Below are 25,889 nucleotides of genomic sequence, written 5' to 3' on the forward strand. Positions count from 1 at the left end.
TGAGCCAGCTTGAGTACATGCTCTGGAGTATTAATTTCCCTGCTAAACTACTTGCTTAGGCCTCCATATTATTATTCGATATTTATATTGCAGTAGCACCCCGAGGCTCCAATTAGGATTAGGGTCCCATTTGGTTGGATGCTTTGTCAAGTAAATTCTCCTCACGCTAAAAATATTAATATCTTGGCGCACTTTCCGTACCTTTGCTACACAGCCCGTCACATTTTTTACATTTCCGAACACCGTTTTCTTCCACTTCGTAGGAATCGACATTACACGAGCGAACACAGGAGCCGTGGTCTGTCACCACATAGTTATCTGCAAAGACAGGAAGGGAAATGCAATGTGGGCAATGAAACAAAGGAGAGATGCTTTGGGATTTGTATTTATGCTGTAAACAGGCATTTAATTGATACAAAATGCTGAAGTGCCTTTTAACTTTTGAATAGAGAGGGGGTGAATTAAAACACATAATATTAGTGTACTTAGAGCTTGCTACGTTCAATGCACTAACTAACCAAATTACAGACATTAACAAATTAATCCTCACAATTAGGGGAGGGCTGGGGTGGATAACTATTATCATCATCGTATTAGTTGAGACAGAAAGTTGGCCTTTCTTAAAGCCAAAGAGCGAATCAGTATTGTAAGCAGGAGTAGAGCTCAACACCTCCTGATTCCCAAAACCATCCTCAGTCTTTATAATACAACACCATCTTTATAATAGGCTATGGTGACCTTCAGATACAGGTCCTAATTCTGTGACTCGGGTCCTTCTCTACCTTTAAATAAATTTTCTTAAAAAACCATGGACAGGGAATAGAGAGAAAAAAAAACAAAACACAACAGACATACACACGGCAATGAATACAGGAACTAAGAAGAACCCATATGCTTTGGGATGTGATACCATAGGTGTTAAAAACAGTAGATTTCTGTAAGCCCCCACTAAGAACCAGCCCCGCTTTATTTATGGGCTTGCCCCTGTGCCATTGGAGTCAGTGGGAGTTTTGCCACTGACTTCAATGGGAGTGTGATCAGGTCTTATAAGAGAGTTCGATGGATTTTATAAAGTGTTTCTTTTTGGCATTCACCAGTAAAGACTAAGCTAAAATCTTCAAAATTAAAACAAAAACCACCCTGAAAAAACAATAAAAACAATGGATACAAAAATGTTAAGCCGTTTGTATTTTATCAGCTACATCTCATTTCTGATTTTCTGCTACTGGTTTCCATAGCAAAAGCAGCTGAGGAGAGTGAGGAAATTCCTTGGCCTAGAGGGGGGCACTAAGTTGAGGGGACCTGAATTGGGTGGGAGAGAACTAATAGCAACCTCTGCCCGCTGCCTCCTTGACCCTCTATTTTCCCTGGTTTGACCAGATTGCAGGCTTAAGTGAGCTTACGTGGACATTCTTTCACGCAAGTGGCTCCAAAGCTGTATTTTCCATCTGGGTTGACATCCATCTGATAGGTGGTCGGGTTGTACAACTCTAACGGTGGACAAGTATCCTTGCACGTTGCTTCATCGCGAAACTTGCGGCATGCCTGCCATTGAACAATGTGACAATGGTGCAAAGTAAACTACAGTCTATTTTTACAGCAAAAAGGAAGATACAATAAATGTATAATTCCTGTTTTATAAGGCTGCTACTGCCAGATCTAGCAGGTTCTTAACACTAATTGAGGCATGGAGAACTTTCCAGGATTGGGCTCTTGTGCTATTGAGGTGAAAGAGTCCACCTCAATAGTCCAAGGGTGAAGGGCAATCTTGTCTTCTTAGTCTTCATGGACTCATGCAAATAACTTCTACATTACAAAGTCCTTACGAACCCAGGCTCCAACACTGGACCAGACTCCTGAGAGGTGGACCCTTCTACTTGTACGGAGTGCCCGTGGGTTCCACCTAGAAACAGGGCTCTGCCTGCATGTATTGGATAGCAAGAACAGAGCTAAGAAATCAGAAACCAGATCAAGATAAATGGCTGTTTTCTTTACTGGCAACTTTTTAATAACATTAATGAAATAAAGTCCCTGCAGTCAATTACTGACCTGGACAGTTAAATATTAAAGTAATGTCATTAGGCTTGGCTACAGGCGACGAGCAATTTAATGGGCATTTATGAAGTGCAAGTCATTTCTACAAAGCTAATTCTACATTCAAGTTGACAATCTTTCTTCCTCCCCTGGTTCTTCCCTAGGTTTTCTGAGAAGAGAGAATTAACATTCCCTTCCATGAATCAATAAGAACATAATTAATGTGATTTGTTTACATCTTTAATGGCCACACAAATATATCCAAACAAACAAAGGTAAACTGGACCGTTTCCACAGAAGTTGCTTGAATTCCACTTAATTTAGTGTTAAGCCCAAACTAAATAGAATCACTTGTTTTAAAAGGGGGACAGGTTCACAAAACAGAACATCAATGGAAACACTGCAACAGTTAAAAAAAAAAAAAAAAAGCCAACAACTAATGTAAACAGGTTTTTCTGGATTCCATCCCTGTGAGTGCTGTGAACCCTAGCAGAGTTGTTCTAGTAAATGAAAGACAGAAAAAGGAAATTGCATAATCTATCCTCATGGTCTAAACTAAATGAAATGCAAAAAGGGTATTAAAAATTATGAAAAGTAAGTTTCATTTTTAAAATTCTTTGTTTTAAAATTCTAAGCTGTTGTTGCCAAGTGTAAGAAATACATGGACCAGATCATCAGCTGGTGTAGACTGGCATAGCTACACTGAAGTGGAGCTATACTGATTTACACCGGTGGAGAATCTGTCCCGTACATATTTTAATAAGATATTTTGTGATCAGTATCACTTTCAAGGGTCCTAAGATTAAAAAAAAGTTACAGTGCATTCAGCCCAAAGCTTGGCTGCTGCTGTTGAACTTTAAACATGTTGCTGTAGTATTACCAGGCAGTCACTCTCGCGAGGCCCTGTACAGCCAGCGGCACACTGGTTATGACAACAGTCATTGGGCACCCTTCCTCTGCATCGGCCTGAACATTGCTGGGCACAGATGACTTTTGTTACTGAAAGATAGAAAAAACGAATTAAAATGCATATTTGCTAAACCAAGATTGACAAGTAAGGAGAAAACTCCAGATAAAGAACACATGGGTAGAGCCTCTCACGAGACACCAGTTTCCACTCTCATCATCAAGTGAAATTGGTGGGATGGAGAGGCCAGAAGGGAGTTTCTGAGCTTTTCCTCACCAATGTATTAGAGCCAAATTCAACTCTCAATTACCCTGCAGTAAGGCATCAATTCTGCAAGGCACTGAACACTCTGGCCCTGATCCAGAAAAGCACAGTTAAGCAAAGTTAAGGATAGGCTTACATGCTTTGTGGGAAAGGGGCCAGTGCTCAGCACCTTGCTAAATCAGGAATAACTTCACCGGCATCAGTGGAATCACTCCCAATTTACAATGGCATAAGACAGCAGAATTTAACCTTTGTATCTAATAGTTTTACTGAGATAATAAAATATCGGTTGGTGCTACCTTTGAGATATCAACTTGGTGGGAAGACCAGCTTTATATTAACAGTACATACTCTTGGTGTCATTAATGTTCCTGTTAAGTCAGGGTGGGCAATAATTTTCGCAGGGGGGCCACTTCACAAATTTTGGTAAGTCGTCACAGGCTGCACATTTCTACTATATTAATGGAGGTGTGCGCGGTCGGGAGGGAGTTTGGGTGCAGGAGGAAGCTCCGGGCTGGTGCAGAGTGCTGGGGTGCAGGAGAGGGTGAGGATTGTGGGCTCTGGGAAGGAGTTTTGTGCAGGAGGGGGCTCCGGGCTGGGGCAGGGGATTGGGGTGCAGAGTCTGGGAGGGAGTTTGGGTGCAGGAGGGGGTTCTGACTGGGGGAGGCGCTTACTACAGGCGGCTCCCGGCCGGTGACATAGCAGGCTCAGACAGGCTGCCTGCCTGCATACTGTGGTCCCACGCTGCTACCAGAAGCGGCTGCGGCTGGCTGCTGCTGGCACGTCTCTGTGTGCCCCTTGGGGGGAGGGGGACAGTGAGTCTCTGTGCACTGCCCGCGCCCACAAGCACCGCCCCCGCAGCTCCCATTGGCCGGTTTCCGGCCAATGGGAGCTGTGAGGGTGGCGCTGGGGGCGGGGGCAGTGTGCGGAGCCGCCTCCCCCTCCACCAGGGACGTGCAGAGACTTGCCAGCAGCAGCCGGCTGCTTCCAGGAACTTGGGCTAAGTTTTCCTCTTTGTTATGCAGCTCCCATACGGTTTGCGCCAATATAACCGAGAGGAAAATTTTGGACCAGAAGCTGTTTCTAATACCAAAGCAATCACCTGCAACAATTTTTTAGTATCAAAATCATCTGGACTAGAATAGTGAAAAAAAATCAATCATTGACTAATGTGGGTTTGCACTACTGCCCTGGGAAGGACAGAACCAGAACTGCTCAACTATGCATCCTTCACAGCGAATTGATTTTCCTTAGATTCCGCGGGGAGGTGCCTGTGCTTTTTGAGCAGGAGGATTTGATTTCTAACCCGCTGAGTGGTCACAGTGTACAGCAGGGGTTCTCAACCTTTTTCTTTCTGAGGCCTGTCCCAACATGCTATAAAAACTCCACAGCCCACCTGTGGAATAATAGCTGGTTTTCTGCATGTAAAAGCCAGGGCTGGCAGGGGTAGCAAACAGGACAATTGCCTGGGGCCTCATGCCACAGGGGCCCCCGCAGAGCTACACTGCTCAGGCTTCGGCTTCAGCCTTGGGTGGCGGGGCTCAGGGCCTGGGCTTCAGCCCCAGGTGGAAGGGCTTTGGCTTTCTGCCTTGGGCCCCAGCAAGTCTAATGCTGGCCCTACTTGGCAGCCCCCCTGAAACCTGCTCGCGCCTCCCACCCCCAAGGGGCCTCGGACCCCTGGTTGAGAACGACTGGTGTGCAGCATGGTGTCAACTATGAAGTTCCCAAATGGGCACAGAGTAGTTAAAATATTTTAAAAATTCTTGTAACTCAGAAATAGTCACACTGCAGTTCAATCACAGTTAACACTTAAATCATCCGAGAATGGCACTCTGCTACAGGGTAATCAACCAGTATAGGCTTGTTTCTTTTCTCTTCTATTTTTTTGTTTTAATTTGTTATTATTTACGTTTTCTTTCTGTTAAACTTTTGCACCTAAGCTTTATTATTTTGTGATCTCATATTTGTAACCAAATAATATGTTTCCTTGAAAATGTAGTATCTCCAAAATACACATAACTGGTGTAGCAGCAACTCCTCCACATAACCAGAAACAGTGGGATAAAAGACACATTGTTTTACAACAACAGAGTTTTCATATCATTTTCGTAAGCATCAGCAGGGGTGTAAAACAGCTCATCGTTCTGAGAACAATTGACAAAAGCTTCCCACTGGAAGTATATCATGATAAATGTTTATGTTTTGTGCAGTATCATCCACATTTTTTCAAGGATGGAAAGAAATCGGACATAAAAATTTCCCACATATGGGATGCATTTCTGATGGGCCAATTTCATTAACAAAATGAGTGTTAATTGCTAAATAAGCCCCATCCTGCAAACACATATGTACACATGCTTAACTTTATACACCCTTGAGTAACCCCATTGAAGTCAATAAATCTATTCACAATATGTATGATTAAGCACATGCGTAAATGTTTGCAGGATCAGGATCTAAATTTCTTAAGCCTAAAGGTTAGTATTACCTCTGGACACCATGTTAACAGTGGACATGATTCTGCAAGTGCTTTGCACGTGGAACCACTATTTACATCAATGTGCACAGAGTAACTGCAGAATTTGTCCCACAATATCCAGCATAGGGTGTTTTATGAGCAGCTGTGAAGGATTGAGGAGTGAAGCCATTAGAGCTGGTTGAAAAGTTTTGAAACTGATGAAAAAATGAGGGTGGGGGAGAGGAATATTTGAGTGGTTTTTTCCAACCTGCTCTAGAAGCTATGTAGATCTGACCTGATACCTGAATTGTGAGCAAGATGCTCAGATTTAAATACATTTGTAGGGCTGGATTCTGCTGTCACTTATGTAGATTTAAATCAGAAGTACTTCCACTGAACTCAGTGGAATTATGCTAGTGTAAAGCTGGTATGAGAGAAGAATAAGGACCCATAGCATTTCCCTGAATGCAGACTAGCTACACATATTATAAAGCAGTGAAATAATAAACTATCAAAAGAAACAAAGTATTCAAAGTACATTCCCCATCAGTCTTTATATACTGAAAAGTAAAATCCTCACAAGAACTTTAAGTGTCTCTAAACATCTTGTGTTTGTTGTTCTCTTGATGCCCATAGTAAGCATCCAATGTGCAAAATTACAGGGTAAAGGGTGCTCAGCCTATGAGTGACGGGACTGCCTAAGGATTCCGAAGTGCTCTATAAATAATTAGGACACCTCTCCCATGCTGTGAATCCCCTGAGCCATGCACCCTTTAAAGGCCATCACTTCATTTTCTGAGAGTGGTCAGGACTTGCTTTATATGCCTGCAGGGTATACGAGTGTGACCTTTTCTGACTATCTGGTATTCATGTTGGAAGGGATTCTACAAAGGGGATTTAAAAAACAACAACACAGTAGTGGTGAGTTATTCCCATTCTCAGCCTAAAATATTATGTAAGAGTTTGAATGTTAATACACAGTCATTCTACTTGAAACAACAGAAGTGGAGAAAATTCACATTACAGCTACTTCATTATCCCTTTATAATTACTAAGGCCTATATTTTGGGGAAAAGCTAAGAGAGGCAGGAAAAGTGCTTCCAAAACTGAAAGTGTCACGCAAAGACTGAGCATTCATGGAGAAATCTCAGTCCAGTCCAAATTATTTTGGGGTTTCTGTGCTGTTCACCAGGCCCCCTTTCTCTCCACTATGTGGCCGCTCAATGAGGAGCTGCAATGGCTTTTGTTTGCTATACAAGAAGAGCAATGCGTGCATATGCAAAAACATAGTGGAAGTTACTACTGCAAGGATCATTATTAACAATCACTCAGATACCTGATGGATTGCTAGGGGAGCATGCCACCCATGTCTGCGGTGGGCACAGTGTTTTCCATAAAACACTGGCCATCACATCAGGACTTGACAGGGACATTATTCAGTGAATAATAAACAAACAAATACCTAAAAGCATACAGTCAAGGATATTTTAAATTAATCTCTGGACTTACATGTCTGGCAGTTCTCTATGCCGGCACCCCAACAGTGATCTTCTGTACAATTTGCATGACACTTGGAACCTAAAATGTAAATGTTACATTGATTGGAAAACCTTTATGATGTAACATGCAATTGTTAGATAACACACCAGGGCTGTCAGGAACTGAATCTTAGTCTTTCAGTCACAACATATCCACCATGTGCCTGTTACTACAGCTACAGGAGAGCTTCTGTGCCACACACTGAATGATGAGGATAAAAATAAACAAGAAATAGATACCCATTCAGTAAGCACTGTCCATCCTGTGTACTGAATGAGGCAGGGGTCCTGTGGAAAAAACGTATATGATCCTGTAATTAATTGCATCTTAATGCGTATGCATATATGGGTGGAGGGGCGGCAGGAAGGGTGGAGCACGAGGGAGATGGAACAACATCTTAAGTCTGGCATTTCCTAATGTTTGATTGCTTGACTTTACCACTGTAACTTTCTTCTAACATACTCTTCTTGTATGTGATTCCCTATGTTTTTAAAGAAGCAAATTGAAAAAACAGAAATTCTATCATAGGGAACCAGAGTGACCCCAGCATAGGTCATTGGCAGGGCTGGGATATTCAATCTACAGCACATACCTCTATTGCTTGAGCTAATGGTGTAATGGTACTAGTAGGCAGTTATTCTTTATGTGGATCAGCCACTAGAGAAGGAGGAGAGACACACTGCCAGTGGATTTCATAACTATTTTGCTGACAGCAGAGAAATATTGAGACTGGATTCTATTCCAGGCTTTGGAGGGGAGTGTAATTTACTGGTTACAAACCCTTCTTTCCCTGTCACCACCTACCTGTCTCTGTCCTTCTCTGCTCCTCTCCATCCCCAACTCCTAACTTTGTCCCTTTCTGTTCACATCCCTCTCCACCCCACCAGCTCCTGTATCAGTCTCCCTCTATTCTTATTCTCCTTGGGCCTCTCTGGGCCTGTCCTGCTCCTCACCCCCAGCTCCACTACCTCCTGCTCTTCCCCCTCTACATTTAAGTCAGGTTGCTTCCTCTTACTGCTTCACACTGCCTAGGTTCCAGCAGGGGGGGGCATTGAGGGCACAGGGGAGAGCGAGAGAGAGAGAGAGAGAGAGAGAGAGAGTCTACCTGCTCTAGGTTCCAGTGGTAGGCACCATAGTGGCTCACAGGACCTGGGAAACTTGCAAGGAAACTTCTGCTTAGCCCCTGAAGCTCTGGGCTGGAGAATACTCAGGGCTCATCTACACTTACAGTGCTGGAGTGCTTAGTGAAGACGCTACCTATGCCGACAGGAGAGTTTCTCCCTATGACACTGACAGACTAGCTCAGGTCAGAGACATAGGCCAATTCATTTGTGGGTGAATATCAAAGGAGTTAAATGTATTAGTATATAGTCAGGCCAATTCACTTGTGTGTTAATAGGGATCAAAGGAGATGTTAATTGTATTGCTTTTGCCTATCTATATCCTATTGTTTACTATTACATTACATTAAGCATGCCTGATAATTAAATAACCCTAGATAAAAGTGTGTGTTAATGTAAGAGTGTAATCAGGTGTTAGAATTTCATGAAAACTAATGGAATGTTACTTGTATTGTTTTCACTTATCTACTCCTATTATAATGTAACGGCAGGCATTTAACTAAATAACTCATCAAATGCAAATGAAGAGGAGTGCTAAATTCAAAGTAACTGACCATTGTGTGGGTTCAGATACTTGTCAGATTGTTGTCTGTGAAAAGAAGCTATCAGTACTGATTCAAAGGAAGATCCTTTATCTCTAGACTGTTTGGATTCTAACAGGATAGAATAACTGAACGAGTAGACGGAGACCTCCAGAATTATTCTGGGTAGCCCTGGAAAAGACTTTTGGGAAACTGGAAGATTACTACATCTCTGCTATCATTTTGGACTTACAAACTTTGACTCACCTGTTATTATATTGTACGTGCTTTAACCTCTCAATAATTCATTCTTTTTTCTTAGCTAATAAACCTATAGTTAGTTTACTATAGAATTGGCTGCCAGCGAGGTCTTTGGTGTAAGATTCTGAGTACCAGCTGATCTGGGAGTAAGTGACTGGTCATTTGGGACTGGGAGAAACCTGATGGGGTGTGATTTTTGGTTTATGTGACCATCATCACTAAGTTCAGTTTGTCTGGGTGACGAGCTAGGCTGGAGAGGCTAAGGGGACTGTCTGTGACTCCATGGTAAGACTGGTATAGTGATCCAGGAGTTCACGCTTGTTATTGGCTTGGTGAAATCTAATAATAGAATATACCACCAGTCTGGGGTATCTGCCCTTGTTTTCTGACAGTCTGCCCTGAGACAGGCACTCACACTTGTGAGCCACTCCAGACAGCATGACAGTCCTGTCACCATAAGTACTCCACACTGGTAGCTGTGTTGACAAGAGAAGCCCTCCCAGCACTGTCTACACCAGGAGTTTGGTCAATATAACTGCATCACTCAGGGGTGTGGATTTTCTACACCCTGGAGAAACATAGTTATACTCACATAAGTTTGTACTGTAGACCGGGGCTCAGTTACTTTAGGGCAGGGGTCTCAAACTCAGATGACCTCGAGGGCCGCATGAGGACTAGTGCATTGGCCCGAGGGCCGCATCACTGACACCCCCCACTTGCTGCCCCGGCCCCGCCCCCACTCCACCCCTTCCATGAGGCCCTGCCCCTGCCCCGCCTCACCTCTTCTCGCCCCTTCCCTGCCCCCATTCCAACCCCTTCCCTGAAGTCCTCACCCCAACTCTGCCCCCTCCCTGCCCCCAGGGGGTGCAGGAGGGGTGTGGGGTGTGGAGGGGGTTCAGGGCAGGGAGTTGAGGTGCAGGAGGTGTGCAGGGTGCGGCGGGGGCTCAGGGCAGGGAGTGCAGGAGGTGTGTAGGGTGTGGCAGGGAGCTCTGGGCAGAGAGTTGGGGTGCAGGTGTGAGGGGTGCAGCAGGGGGTTGGGGTGCAGTGTGTGGCAAGGGGCTCCAGGCAGGGGGTTGGGGTGCAGGAGGGGTGAGGGGTGCAGGGTGTGGCAGGGGGCTCAGGGCAGGGAGTTGGGGTGCAGGAGGGGTGTGGGATGCGGCAGGGGGTTGGGGTGCAGAAGGGGTGCGGGGGTCTGGGCTCCGGCCCGGCACCGCTTACCTAGAGTGGATCCGGGGTGGCAGCGCTGCGCACCGCGGCCAGGGCAGGCTCCCTGCCTGCCTGCCCTGTCCCCGGCCCCGCTCCGCTCCACTCCAGGAAGCAGCTGGAGTCCCTGGGAGGGGGAGGGGAAACGGCACCATGTGCTGCTCTTGCTGATCCTCCACGTACCTCCCCCAAAGCTCCCATTGGCCGCGGTTCCCAGTTCCCGGCCAATGGGAGCTGCAAGAGCACGGAGCCCTCTACTCGCCTCCCACCCCCCTGCCTGGGGCTGCAGGGACATACAGTAGTTAGGCCGCTTCAGGGAGCAGCATGGGGCTCGTGGCGGCACGGGGTAGGCGGCGGGGGACCGTGGGGAGCTTGGCGGGCCGCACGAAAGAACCCCACGGGCCGCATGCGGTCCGCGGGCTGCGTGTTTGAGACCCCTGCTTTAGGGGATGGCACATGCAGAGTCTGGTTGGCACACAGGAGTTGTAAGGAGATGGAGCATGTCCAGTACAGAGAATATGGCTGTCATACTATATCAAGCCTCTTCTGAGCATGTGTGAACTGTGATTTTTCAGAGGCTTATAAATAACTTGGCTAAATTTGGATGAATGTTCAGAGGGATGGCAAAAGGCACATTCCTGACATCAAGGCACCCCCAATTCCCTGACAACTTTCAAATGCCTGCTCCAAAGTATGGAGTTTCTCAACAAAATGGTTGAAAGAATTATTATAACAAAACCAAAATTACTTATTTTTCCCTAATCTTGTTCTCAGAAGTAGCTCAACCTTTTTAGCTGAAACTTTTCAGCCACATGTATATGTTATTGGACTATTACCTCAGTTAAGAATGCTGTATATAATGCTGAATTAACAAAGCTGATTTTCTGAAGGAAAAATCAGAATTCTAAATTTTTAAAATTTCTTATATAAAATAAATAAAACTAAGAACTTGCCAATTAGTGTTTGCTATTGATACTGTAGATGTGTAGGTAGTCAGTTAGCAGGTAGAATTAGAGCCCTAACTTGAAGAGCATGTGTATCTGCAATCTGCATCTAGAACTGGGCAGAATGGAACATGAAACGAGTACATCATCTCTGGGAACTAAAAACTGAAAGACTAACTGGGCTCCTCACCTTGAAACTCTGTATGGTTAGAGCTCATGGCCAGACAGTAATTTGTCATGTAAATCAATGTTTTTGAATAATACATCGCTGACAACAAAACAAATATGACTGTATTTGCAAACGATTGGCGACATTTACTCAAACCACAGGGTAATTTGTACCCTGACTTAATTACTTTTGTTTCCACAGCTCTGACAAAAGTAGTTCTCAGCACTGAACTATGCAGCACACATACAATTAATGAAAACAAGTAAGGGTAAAATAATAATATATGGAGATATACCTATCTCATAGAGCTGGAAGGGACTCTGAAAGGTCATCGAGTCCAGCCCCCGCCTTCACTAGCAAGACCAAGTACTGATTTTGCCCCAGATCCTTAAGTGGCCTCTTCAGTTATTGAACTCACAACCCTGGGTTTAGCAGGCCAATGCTCAAACCACTGAACAAACTAACTGATCTGTAAAGTTAGTACAGGCCTTCCAGTCATTATCCCTACCCCCTTATTTTTTTATTGTTGTTTTTGTTGCTTTGTTTTGCTTTTTATTTTTGTTTGTTTTCTAATGACAGGTAAAATCCCAGGGACACAATTATCTTGCATGCTCATTATTTAAAAAGAAAAATGGCTGCCTGAACAGATTAATCTGAAACTCACTACATTTAAGGAGTATTTCTTTCTAGGACAGTTTTGTCCAGCTCATAACACGTGGCTCTTTCCAACCCCCTCACTGCCAAAATAGCTGAACAAGTGTCAATACTTGTCTAATAACTGACTGATTTACTGTTGGGCCAAAGGGATTCAAGTTTAAAAGTTAAAGGTTAAAATTTCCATAGTACTCAGGGCCAAGCTCTGCTGACTTACACCTCCTGCAATCCCATTGACTGCAGTGGGGTTCCAGAGTGTATGTCAACAGTGTGTGCCTGCTAGTGCTTAGTCAATTACTCAACTGAAGTAGATCAGAAAATACACATTGTGCCAATCTGTAGTGCCAAAAATGCCCAAGAATTAAAACAAACTCTTTTCTCCCCTCTTAAAATTTTGTGAGCTGAATTTAGATCTTACAAAGGATTAACAGTACTAGCTTGGGTCAGATATAAGCATGGGTACATGTCATGTAAGCTTTCAAATCTACACCTACCTCCATGCTGATCTAAAGTATCGCTATTTATCCATTTCTGGTCTTCATTTTTGCAAAGATTTCCTAATACTGTCAAACCATGTGTAGAGTTCATGATATTCACAAATAGGAATTAGGGTCTCAACCCAGCAACGCATGTAAGCACCTTGGGAGTACCCACATGCTTAAAGTTAAGCATACGCTTAAGAGCTTTGCTGAATCAGGGCCTTGCGCTGTAAATTTAAAATCATTGGAAAGAAAATGTGTATGCGTTATATTGATGTGTGTCATTTTCATGGAAGCAGCACACATTTAAGGCCCAACCCAAAGCCCACTGATATCAATGGGAGCCAATCCACTGGCTTCAGTGTGCTTTGGATCAGTCTCTTAGGTCCAAATCTTGGTCCTAGTAAATTCAATAACAAAATATAATTAATTTCTATGTGAGTAGGATTTGAAGTCAATGCATTTACATAAAAGTGTTTGCAGAAATGGGGCTCTATAATGCAATAAGTAGGTTGATGGTGCTGCTGTCTGTAATAGAGTGACTACAGTTTTGTTAAATGTATACTTACAATTAGACAGATTATTTTGATCTTCCAACAGCATTACAACGTTTTTGTTCAAATCAATAATGTCGTCCCACAGAACTGTGTGCATGTTGCACAGTTGTGGATTGTTGCTGATTTTAACTCCTCCATTAAGAATTTCTGCAAAAGAAAAACAGGACAAAAATGAAGCAATTGCATGATCGCTCTCTTTCTTCCTTCATGAAAAGGAGATAAACACACTCATCAGATGCCATGTTAATGGAAAAGGACATTCTACAATATCTTATTACACTTGAAAGAAGGCATAACTAACTGTCGAATAAGGGTCCAGTACTGCAGCCTTTGCACATCCAACCCTCTTCCCCCCAAGTGAAGCCAATAGAAATTATGGATGTGCACAAAATGCAAAACTGGGTGTCAAAACCAAGTGGCTGAAATTTTCAAGAGTGAGTTGTGATTCTCGGTGTCTCCATTTCTGGGTGTTCAGATTGAAGCACTTTGAGGTTCTCAACACTTTCTGAAAATCAAGCCCCCTCTAAGGCATCTCAAATTGGCACAAAAAACATCTCTGTTTTGGGCCAACATTCATTACTCTGCAATTCTATAGGGCCTAAGTGGATTAACCCCCGGAGGTCCTAGGCCTATGCATTGTAAAACAAGGAACTTTCCATCACTATCAGTAACCTGGGTAGTTATAAAGTGGGCAGGTATTTGAATAAACTACATTTAACTTCCTTCAGAGTGTCTCATTTGGAACAGGACTCTAAAGGTCAATGCTTCTTAAATGAAGCTTTTCATAAAGATCTGGGAGTTTCCTTCAAATAAAGTAACAGTTCACAACCACATTGTCTGCCCCACCACTTCACCTGATAACCGTTTCATTGGCAGCTCCTTGAGTCCACTGATTTTATTTATATTTGTGTGATAATTGGATAAAATTGCCAGTGCGTAAAAGTTCTCAAAAAGCACGTTTCCTCGGATGATCTGGAGATTGTCCAGTGGAATGCTATCCACATTGTTGAGTGCTATTAACACGTAGCCTGCAACCTCCTGTATGGTCTGAGGAAAATCAGAAGGAACAAAATATTAAGTGTCATTGTGTCAAGCTGTTTCTCTAAGCTGTTTGCTGAGAGGAAAACAAGATTCATTTGAAGAGATTATCACCTCAGAACTCAGATCAGTGACCCACCCATGCATCTCTGGTAACCCACAGCTCTTTATTTTTTACACACAGGTGAGCTACATTTGATATAATTACTCCCATAATCTCTCTGCATTCAAAAATATTGTAACCTGATAACCAAGCACGAAATAAACTGAATATTGAAAACACATTATTTCAAAAGCACAAATCTGAGGAAGGATGATCTAGTGCAGGGCTTCTCAAACTTCATTGCACCGCGACCCCCTTCTGACAACAAAAATTACTACATGACCCCAGGAGAGTGGACTGAAGCCTGAGCCCATCCGAGCCCCGCTGCTCCCGGCAGAGGGGCCAAAGCCCGAGCCCCATCATCCTGGGAAGGGGGGCCCCAAAGCAAAGCCCAAGGGCTTCATCCCCAGGCAGGGAGCCTGTAACCTGAGCCCCGCAGCCCAGGGCTGAAGCCGAAGCCTGAGCCCCGGGTGGTGGGGCTCAGGCTTTGGCCCTGAGCAGTGGGGCTCAGGCTTCAGCCCCAGCAAGTCTAACACCAGCCCTGGCAACCCCATTAAAATGGGGTCATGACCCACTTTGGGGTCCCAACCCACAGTTTGAGAACCATTGATCTAGTGTGTAAGGTATCAAACTGGCAGTCAGGAGAGCTGAGTTCTACTCAGGGCCGGCTCCAGGCACCAGCCCAGCAAGCAGGTGCTTGGGGCGGCCAACGGAGAGGGGTGGCATGTCCGGCTCTTCGGCGGCAATACGGCAGTGGGTCCCTCACTCCCTCTAGGAGTGAAGGACCAGCCGCCGAATTGCTGCCGAAGACTGACGCGGCGGCAGTAGAGATCGCGATTGCGATCACGGCTTTTTTTTCTTTTCTTTTTTTCTTTTTGCTGCTTGGGGCAGCAAAAACCCTGGAGCCGGCCCTGGTTCTACTCCCAGCTGTTCCACAACCTTCCTGTGCTATCTGGTTGCGCCATGCCAGAAAGCACTTTTTTCAATACATCCAGTAAAATATTTATGTCCCTTTCTTTTCCATTCCCTCCGAACAATAGTTCATTCACTTGTGCATGGACATGAGCACGAGACAAATGTAGTAATGGAAAGTAGTTCATGCATTATTGTCTAGGATTATCCTTGAAGGTCACTCAAAATTATTGTCTGGACAGAACGCAGCTGGCTTACTTGGTGCAGGAACATATTGCACAAGTAATGATGGATGGTGATGTTACATGTCTTGGTTTCTAGTTATTAGGGAGATTACATCTTTTACCAGGTATCACCAAGGCAGTAGAATGCTCCAGCTAATGATAGGTCATTTTCAGTGAGGAGCCATCAACACTGCAGTTTGCTTCACTGGTCTGACAACCCTCAAATTTGGTTATCTTTAGGGCACAGTGCAGAGCTTTTTCATTTTCCTTGGGAGCATGGGGGGGAAGGGGAACAGGAGTGCAATACTTTTCCCATTTAAAATAATTACTTTTGAGCAGTGGGTGATGAGCATGAGAAAAACTGCTTGCTAGGTGCTGTGAAATCATTGATACAAGTACAGTGTATCCTAGGGTAGACCGGTATTTTAGAATTCCATTCTGTGATGTCTCTAATTGACAATCAGTAACTATGTGTTTGAACAGGTTTTACATTTGTCACCACATTTTATATATATCTGACCCTTCACCTTCAAAAACAATTCAATTCCTTAAACAGGTAACTCATCAGACTAGAAAAATATCTCGGTTAGGAGTTAACCTCTCTTGAGGTTGTGCACATCTCACCAATGCACATTGTGTGCTGGATCAGAGCAATGTGATTAGCTACACTAACCTTCAGGAATGAAAGATCATGATCATGTGTCACATATGTGATCTCCAGATTGCCAAGCACCACCTCACAATTGTTATACATCCTTTGCAGGCTGGTGAAATGGTCCTCCATGTTCCCCAGCTGGGTCAGCTTGTTATTTGTTCCTTGGCAAACTGTGGGGAGAAAGAAAGCAGCATGAAACAAGGATGGACACATACAGAATGGGCAGTTACTGTCCAGCCACCTTTACAAGCATTAAATCAGTATAAATGAAGTGTAAGCGCAGATTGTCATGAAAAACTATACCACCTCTCTATTGCGTTTCCTGCTATCTAATAACTGTAATTAGTTAGGAATGTGCAACATTCCTCAAGATTAGAGATAGATCAAAATGAATATCCCTCCATCATCTACTTTTTGTCATGGAGAGAGCCCAGTGGGCAGCTTCTGATTTTGGGACCCCCCCGATCTAAGCAGCCCCAGGAGTTTTGTACCTGAAACAAAATTAAAATCCATGGTGAATGGCCATGGATTTAATGTCATCAACCTCTATTAAAATGGAACCCCGCTCCAAAAAGGGACTAAAAAGGATGGTGTGGATTTTTATGGCATTGAAATTTGCTCCAATTGCTGTTGTGGGAGGGTAGGTGGGTTGTCTTTTCCTCTAAACTCCCAATGCTACAAACTTATCAGACTGTGTCCTTCTAATGCATCATCTTCAGAAAAAAAAATACTGCAGTTCAAATTAGGCCCTTGTTTATACCTGTGCAACCTCACAAGGCAATCTAATAATGCTTCACAAACGTAATTAAGGGCATAATTTAGCCTAGGCAATGTATTACTGATGATAAAGAGGCAATATACTGATGATGATGCAAGATAAAGACCCAGCATTACTTTCAGATCCCAGCTTTATGACTGGAAGTTAGAAAAAAAAAATTAGTTTTTACTTGTGTATTAAACACATTTGTATTAAATTTACTGAGACATGGAACCCCAAAATGATATGCCTACGGTCACTCTTCACATTAGAACACATGAAGTCAGGAATTTAGAGCCATCAAGTTCTTCCTTCCACTGAACAGAAGGGAGTGCTGACTATTAGCTGTTCAGGCTTGCTGCTGCCAGCCTCACATTCTGCTCAGCTGAGGCTGACAGAAACCCCATAATGCCTTGTGCATTAGACAGGGAGCCCTAGGCATTTCCAAACAACTGTGCCCTGTAAGACCATTAAAAGAAATATAGGGCTTCCTTCAGTTCCAGCTCAAAAGTAGTAGAAGCTGCAGGCTTATGACTCCATGCCACAACATGGGGGTCAAAGAAGGTCCTGTCCCTCAGAAGAGTCTTTGTGGATTGGGGAAATGACATATTCTGAATGGCCTGAAGCTCCTTTCTGGGCTGCTTTAGGCCAAGCCAGTGACCACCTGACACACGCTCAAAAAGCCAGAGGTGAGAGATACGAGGGTACACAGTGAGGGCAATGGAACATATTGAGTTTATTGAACCCCAATTCTCCACGCAAGCCGACAGGGGTTGTTTTGCTGCCTGCCCCTGCCAATCAAAGCTGCAGGATTCAGCTTGGGAATCCCAAACAAACTGAGTCCTGCAGGGTTCACACAGCTCTAGCCCATGATAAACATTTGGATGCCTGATTGATGAGAGAGTTGTACTGACATACTTTTGCCTTGGAGCACAAAAGTACTTAATGATGCCTAAGTCTGCATTTTCAGTGGGGAGCCAAGTGGCTCCACACAGAGCGCTGCTGAGGTTATGTATGTTTAGGATGGGGCAAAGGAAAAATTAGTACTTGCTTGGCATTCTATTATCCCCTTTTTAGCAAAACTAGTGGAACTGTCAAAAATTTGCACCAGTGCATTTAACCATAACAAAAGAATGGCACTTCAAGTGCTTTTGTGTGAAATGCTTTGTCATCTAACTGTTCAATTCAGTATTACATAACAGAACCCTCTCTGACCACTCCCTACCCCCACGCCCCATTCATCCCATCATTCCCCAGGTTATTTTTCCATAGCTAAAATTAAAACATATCTCCGTACCACACCAACAAAAGTGAGAGAAGTAGAACGGCGCATGAAACAATACACATTCAAACACTGTGAACACTTCGGTGCCAGCCACCTTACAAATGCACATCCAGGGCCAATTCTGAGCTCACCCATACTGGTGCAAAGCAGGAGCGACTTCATGTACACCTCTAGCCCGATATAACGCGAGCTGATATAACACGAATTCGGATATAACGCGGTAAAGTGGCGCTCCAGGGGCGGGGGGGTGAGGGGGGGGATGAGTTTTTTTTGTGCTTAGGGAAGAATCAATACAAGCTAAGGAAACAACCAGGATGTTAGAGCCAGGGATGCAGAAACGACACCTGTACAAGATTCACTCCACAATGGATGTTTTTGTAATAGAAAGAATAGCCTAATAAAGCAGAGCTAAAAATGAACACATTTTTATTTTTCAGTACAGTGATCACCATTAAGGAGTTATCCTTTACCCACAGCCAGCACAAAATGATATCAGATACCACACTACTTTGCCTATATTTAAAATAGGTGATTGGCTCATGTATCACAGCGATAAGTATAGGATAATATGGTGGTATGTGATATTGTTGTGTGGCAACTGATAGCAAACTTTTTAATAGGGTCCACTATAATTACATAATGTAAACCTCATGTCACTGAACTGTTTCAGAGTGGTAGCTGTGTTAGTCTGTATCAGCAAAAACAAAGAGAAGTCCTTGTGGCACCTTAGAGACTAACAAATTTATTTGGGCATAAGCTTTCATGGGCTAGAACCCACTTCATCAGATGCATGAAGTGAAAAATACAGGAGCAGTTATAAATACATGAAAAGATGGGGGTTGCTTTACCAAGTGTGAGGTCAGTCTGACGAGACAATTCAATTAACAGCAGGATACCAAGGGAGGAAAAATAACTTTTGAAGTGGTAAGAGAGTGGCCCATTATAGACAGTTGACAAGAAGGCGTGAGTAACAGTAGGGAGAAATTAGTATTGGGGAAATTAAGTTTAGGTTTTGTAATGACCCAACCACTCCAAGTCTTTATTCGGGCCTAATCTGATGGTATCCAGTTTGCAAATTAATTCCAGTTCTGCAGTTTCTCGTTGGAGTCTGTTTTTGAAGTTTTTTTGTTGAAGAATTGCCACTTTTAGGTCTGTTATTGAGTGACCAGAGAGACTGAAGTGTTCTCCTACTGGTTTTTGAATGTTATGATTCCTGATGTCAGATTTGTGTCCATTTATTCTTTTGCGTAGAAAGTGTCCGGTTTGGCCAATGTACGTGGCAGAGGGGCATTGCTGGCACATGATGGCATATATCACATTGGTAGATGTGCAGGTGAACGAGCCCCGGATGGTGTGACTGATGTGGTTAGGTCCTATGATGGTGTCCCTTGAATAGATATGTGGACAAAGTTGGGACTGGGGTTTGTAGCAGGGTTTGGTTCCTGGGTTGGTATTTTTGTTGTGTGGTTTGTAGTTGCTGGTGAGTATTTGCTTCAGGTTGAGGGGCTGTCTGTAGGCGAGGACTGGCCTGTCTCCCAAAGTCTGTGAGAGTGAGGGATCGTCCTTCAGGATAGGTTGTAGATCCTTAATGATGCGCTAGAGAGGTTTTAGTTGGGGGCTGTAGGTGATGGCTAGTGGCATTCTGTTACATTCTTTGTTGGGCCTGTCTTGTAGTAGGTGACCTCTCGGTACCCTTCTGGCTCTGTCAATCTGTTTCTTCACTTCACCAGGTGGGTACTGCTGTTTTAAGAATGCTTGATAGAGATTCTGTAGGTGTTTGTCTCTGTCTGAGGAATCGAAGCAACTGCGGTTGTATCTTAGAGCTTGGCTGTAGACAATGGATCGTGTGATGTGGTCTGGATGAAAGCTGGAGGTATGTAGGTAAGTATAGCAGTCAGTAGGTTTCCGGTATAGGGTGGTGTTTATGTGACCATCGCTTATTAGCACTGTAGTGTCTAGGAAGTGGACCTCTTGTGTGGATTGGTCCAGGCTGAGGTTGGTGGTAGGGTGGAATTCCTCGAAATCTTGGTGGAATTCCTCAAGGGCCTCCTTCCCATGGGTTCAGATGATGAAGATGTCATCAATGTGGCGCAAGTAGAGTAGGGGCGTAAGGGGACAAGAGCTGAGGAAGCGTTGTTCTAAGTCAGCCATAAAAATGTTGGCATACTGAGGGGCCATGCAGGTACCCATAGCAGTCCCGCTGACTTGAAGGTATAAATTGTCCCCAAATCTGAAATAGTTGTGGGTGAGGACAAAGTCACAAAATTCAGCCACCAGGTTTGCCGTGATGATATTGGGGATGCTATTCCTGATGGCTTGTAGTCCATCTTTGTGTGGAATATTGGTGTAGAGGGCTTCTACATCCATAGTGGCTAGGACGGTGTTTTCTGGAAGATCACCAAAGGATTGTAGTTTCCTCAGGAAGTCAGTGGTGTCTTGAAGATAGCTAGATAGCTATATGTTTAAGGTTACTTACGGTCTTTGAACCACACACACAATTCTCATTGATGTCTACACAGTGTGTGAGAGGATCAAGAGTAATACGCGTCCCTTTCATATTTGCTTCAGAACTAGATTGTTTCGTTGATTGAAAAATCCCTTAATCAGACAAGATATTTCAACTCTGATTTCAAACTTCAGCATCCCCAACTTTTACATGTTTAAGAAGTTGCCTTGAGTCCTTTTGACTCAAGCATGAGAACTGTGAATTATCACAGGAGTCATACGATGGGCCTCTCTCACCACAGGACAGTCACATTAGAAAGACAGAGAGATGGAAACACTACTTAGTACTGAAATACATTGCAGAATGTGTCATTGAGTTGAGATTTGCTATGGAGATGTACAAGCAAAATTTTGTCCTTTTGTTTTCCTCGGCCAACTGAAATGTTATCTCTTAAAACTTCATATTAAAGAACCTGATTCTCAGCTGGCATAAATGGGTGTAGGTGGAAGATCTGACCCTAAAATGGTGTGCATTTAAAATGATCTCTTTGCACCCGATCCAATACAGATGATCAGTAGCAAACAAAGCTTAGGTTAGTCTTGGAGCCAAAGTAGCCTATCAACCTACACTGATCTTCAGAACTTGACACACAATAAGCAGGACTCTCCCCTAGAGGAGCACTCATTCATGGCACCCTGCCTGTGTTCACTGACCAACAAAGTATTCAAGAATTTTAAATCAGCCACTGAAATCACAAGTATTACTGAGTTAGTAGTTCACCTTTCAGAGATTTACATTAACAATCTCTGAATAAGTTAATTTATGTCTTTTTCTAGCTTAAAGGTAGTTTGGAGCTCTATTAGAACTGACAAAACTGGCTCCAAATCCCATTGTACCATTTTACCAAGATATCTGCTGCGTGTCTGCCAACAAATGATTGTCAGGGCTTGAAAATCCTGCCTGTGGCAAGTAAGGACACCTAACCCATCAATTTCTGCAGAATCTACTCTTTAATTTAAAAAAGTACATTTCTAGTTCTTATGGTTGCAACGGAAGCCTTCCAAAAGAGAACCAATGAAGTGCAGTTTTCCTGACTCTGCAGCAAAACAGCTCTGTGCATCTGCTGCTGCTGAGTGGGTGCAGAAATCAGCAAGAACCTGGTTGATTTCATTGGTGCTGTATAAGCTCCTGTGGAAAGGGGGGATGCTGACAAGAATCTTCTGATTTCCCTCTTCTAATGCCTCTTGTGAAAGCTACAGGGAACCTCAGATGCTGGAGCTGGTCAATGGGAAGACCCAAAACACAGAGGCTGGAGAGTAGCAGATATCCCTGTAATAGTCTCAGGGGATGGAAAAAGAGGGCGAGAGCGCTCCTTTTTCCCTTCCAGCACCAGTGCCTGGGTGGTATGGACATGTATGAGCACAGGCCTGATACAAATGATGGAGCTTCAAAACAGGGTCCAGGGATAGCATTCTGATAGGCATCCCAGCACCCACTTCCTTCCCAGCATTTTAGAGGTAGGGAAAGATTTGACAACTTTCAACACAGATTGTCATAAGCCATGGATCAAAACAAGAACACCATCAGCCTCAGAGGAGCACAGAATGACACAATACTGCAATAAAGATTTCCCCCAAGCAAGGGTATGTAGTCACCTGCTGTAAGGAAGGGAACTGTTTGACACTCTTTGGGAGGCCTCAGCCACCAGTGTTCCTAGTGATAGTAAGAGGTTTAGGGCCATCTTATAGCAACTTTTCCTTGACTTTTGTTTGCACAGAAGATACAGGGCAAGATCCTCAGTTGATGTAAGTAGATCTAGTTCTACTGAGTCCTCTTTATGCCAATTTACACCAGCTGAGGATCTGGCTCATGATTTTTGTGCTGGGTAAATTAGGTAAGAAGAATAATTAAAACCAAAACAACCCTCCCTGCCAAACCCACTAAATTACTAATTTTTAAAGAAGCACTTGAAAAATTTCCCAAATAAAATGTTTTGAAAGAGAGGGAAATGGCGTAGTAACTTTTTATGAATAGTGCCATTAATCTCCAATACTTTGCTTTATACTCTGAGAAGACAAACCCTATCATTTTCTGAATGTGATGCTGTCATTTTAACTCTGTTCTAAAACATTCGTTTTGGCCAGAGAAGAGAAAAAAAAGTTTTTATTATAATAAATTTGTGAAGACTAAACAATACATCTTGATACTCTACATCTGTTGGATTATAATGGAGTATAATGTTGTCTCGTCCACAAAAACCTGGATTTGTGAAGGACATATACACAGACAATGCAGGATTCATGTCTCTAAACAGAGATTTCAGCAGGATGCATGTGTGAGAGAGAAATATACAATGAATTAACCTCTTGAAATCTGGATGTATTCACATTCTCTTGCACTCAGAGGGACAGATTTTGATCCCACATACACCCTTTTAAAGAATTACGGTAACACCACTGATGCTTACATGTTTAAAACATCAGTGACAGTACTGATCTCTTTTGGGATACCTTATATACTGTGCTAGATACACTTCAATACACAGCCCATATGTGTAAACTTTCACTTATCCTAAACAGTTGCAGCATTCTGTATTTATAAAGGGCTCAAAAAAAAAAAAAAAAAAAAAAAAGAAAAAAAAAGAGATATTTCCATATCAAACCTCTGAGTCACAGTGTTCCTCCAAACATTAAGAAAGCTGAGATCCAGATCTGAACTTTGAGGCCTGGGCTAATCTTTAAAAGAAACAGACTTTTCTTTTTTTTCTGAATGTGAATACAACACAAATATGGCCAGCCTGAATATTTTAGATACACAAAAGTGTTCAGCTGTGATCTGCTGGATTGAGAAGAGGGCTGCAAGTCAGGAAGTCTGGGTTCTGTTCCTAACACTGCCACAGACTAGCTGTGTGATTCTGGGCAAGTCACTTAGCTTTGCTGAGCCCCAGTCACCTCATCTGTAAAACAGCGATAATGAGGCTGTTGATCAGTCTTTGTAAGGTGCCTTGAGACCTACTCAAGGATGAACAATGCCACATAAAATTAAAGTATGATATTCCTTTATGATGTTTTTTTCTCAGAACACTCTGTACTTTATAAGTGCCAAGGTTTTGTGGGTATCTTATTAGGCAATTACATAATTACACTCTAAAATAAAGTATACAAAAAATATGAATTGTCAATAAAATTTAGTAAGTGGAGGCCAATGTAAACACTGAACAACTCCTGCTCTCGTATGCAGCAGCCTAGACATGTACAGATAAGGTTGAAATGATCAGGGAAACAGCTTTTCAAAATGCCAGGTGCAGAATAACATTTAACCCTTATGCAGGAGACCCAAGGACAGTGAGCCCAATTAGTACTGCATAGGCTGAAATTAACACCACCCCAAGTAAGCAAAGATGAAACAGTCACAAGACATCATCCAGAGGTGTCTATTTTATTTAAAATATAAATCAATTGAATTTTAGTGCTTGTGACAGGTATGGGGCTGACAGCCCTGGAGACTAAATTCCTCTGTTTACCCACAGAAATAAATGCAGGTTTCTCTTCCTTGTCCCACCAACGTGTCACAACCTTGACCTTAAGAAAAGAGCTTAGTCTCAATCCTGTGTAAGACTGTCAGCAAGGGGGCCAATTACTGACAACCGTGGTGATGCACAAAGAAGTGGAGTGAGACCAAATAATTTCATGAAGACATTTTCTAAAGCCTCCAAATACAGAGGGCTTCAGCAAGGCAGAATCCAGCCACCCAATTAAGAGGTTGTCATCTGTAAATTGCTATTTGACTCAAGAGTAATATCCCCATGTGCATTAAAACTCAGAGTTAAAAACTGGTCCCCCAGTCCTAATACAAATGGAAACATTTTTTAAATTTTTCAGAAAGTCTCCAATTACTGCAGTACAAATCCTGTTGTGCATGTTTTCCTAAGACCTCAAATGAGCCTTGGGAATGCCATGAAACCAAATTACCATCAATCTCCATCATCTGTTTCAGTCTACATTTTGCAGCTCATGATGCGCAGCTTTCCCCCCAGCTTTGAAACATGACAAAATAAATAATCTAACAAGGTGATTTCAGAGACACTTGGGTCAATTTCCTCACTTCATGTATTACCTATAATCCTACATTACTAGTCCTCATAAATTCATTTATTTTCCCTACAGCATTTTCAGCCTTTATTGAAAGTAACTCAAAACTTGGAGGACAACGGAAGCACATTTCTGTATTCTGCCATCTACCCCTGCCAATCTATTTACAAATTGTCCTCTCTCTCTCTCTGCAAGGGTGGTGGTGGTGGTTGGGGGGGCGGGGGGGGGGAGAGAGAGAGAGAGAGAGATAATTTTGCTTCTGATAGAGTTCAGGATTCTATGGAAGAATAGTATCTTCCAAGGCTACTGTTCCAGACATAGCTGCCTGTGAAGGACAGTAGAGATAACAGTACTTTGTGTCCTAATATCTGTGTTGCCTGTAACTGATTCTACTTCTTTAAAAGGGGTGGTGGGGAAAAAATTCAATGAAAAGAAATAGTTTTTCATTAAATGCTGCTCAGTGTGTGTGCACACTCTCAGACATGTATATAATACTGTGACTGTATTTATGTGCATGTGTCTCTCTCTCCACACCGTGACACACAAGCACAAAAACACACTTTCTGCTTTCTCAACTCCTCAGTAGGGTTGCCAACTTTCTAATCACACAAAACCGATCACCCTAGCCCCACCCCTGCCCCGAAGCCCCTCCCCTCACTCACTACATTCCCCTTCCCTCGGTGGTTCGCTGTCCAACACCCTCACTCACTTTCACTGGGCTGGGGTAGGGGGCTGGGGTGCAGGAGGGGATGGGGGCTCTAACTGAGGGTGTGGGCTCTGGGGTGGGGCCAGAAATGAGGGGTTCAGGGTGCGGGAGCAGGCTCCTGGCTTGGGCAGGGAGATAAGGTGCAGGAGGGGGTGTGGGCTCTGGGGTGGGGCTGGAGATGAGGGTTTTGGGGTGAAGGAGGGGACTCCAGGCTGGGTGGGTGGGGTCCCAGGGATTCAGAGTGCGGGAGGGGACTGCGGGTTGAGGCAGGGGGTTGGGATGCAGGAGGTGGTACAGGCTCTGGGCTGGGGGTGTGGGCTCTGGGGTGGGGTTGGGTTGCAGGGGGTGAGGGCTCTGGCTTAGGGTGCAGGCTCTGGAGTGGGGCTGGGGATGAGAGGTTTGGGGTGCAGGAGGAAGCTCAGGGTTTGGGGGACACTCAGGTCTGGGGCACGGGGTTGGGGCTCGAGGATGGGGGGTGGGCTTACCTCGGGCAGCTCCCAGTCAGCAGTGCAGCGGGGCTAAGGCAGGCTCCCTGCCTGTCCTGGCTCTGTGCTGCGCCCC

The 25,889-nt window shown here is 43.8% G+C and overlaps 1 protein-coding gene across 1 annotated transcript in view; it reads right to left on the reverse strand.

Annotated features, from left to right (window-relative positions):
- The window catches only part of LOC112113132 (epidermal growth factor receptor), a 216,991-nt gene that overhangs the window by 51,463 nt on the left and 139,639 nt on the right, over positions 1-25,889 (reverse strand). The window contains exons 2-8 of the mRNA XM_026654036.2: positions 16,062-16,213; positions 13,966-14,158; positions 13,124-13,258; positions 7,173-7,241; positions 2,915-3,033; positions 1,404-1,545; positions 202-318 (exon numbers count right to left, since the gene is read on the reverse strand). Coding sequence (XP_026509821.1) covers positions 202-318; positions 1,404-1,545; positions 2,915-3,033; positions 7,173-7,241; positions 13,124-13,258; positions 13,966-14,158; positions 16,062-16,213 — 927 coding nt within the window. The remainder of the gene's footprint in view (positions 1-201; positions 319-1,403; positions 1,546-2,914; positions 3,034-7,172; positions 7,242-13,123; positions 13,259-13,965; positions 14,159-16,061; positions 16,214-25,889) is intronic.

Source organism: Terrapene carolina, unplaced genomic scaffold (genome assembly GCF_002925995.2).
Source record: "Terrapene carolina triunguis isolate 2854851 unplaced genomic scaffold, T_m_triunguis-2.0 Scaffold179, whole genome shotgun sequence".
NCBI classification, from domain to species: Eukaryota; Metazoa; Chordata; order Testudines; family Emydidae; genus Terrapene; species Terrapene triunguis.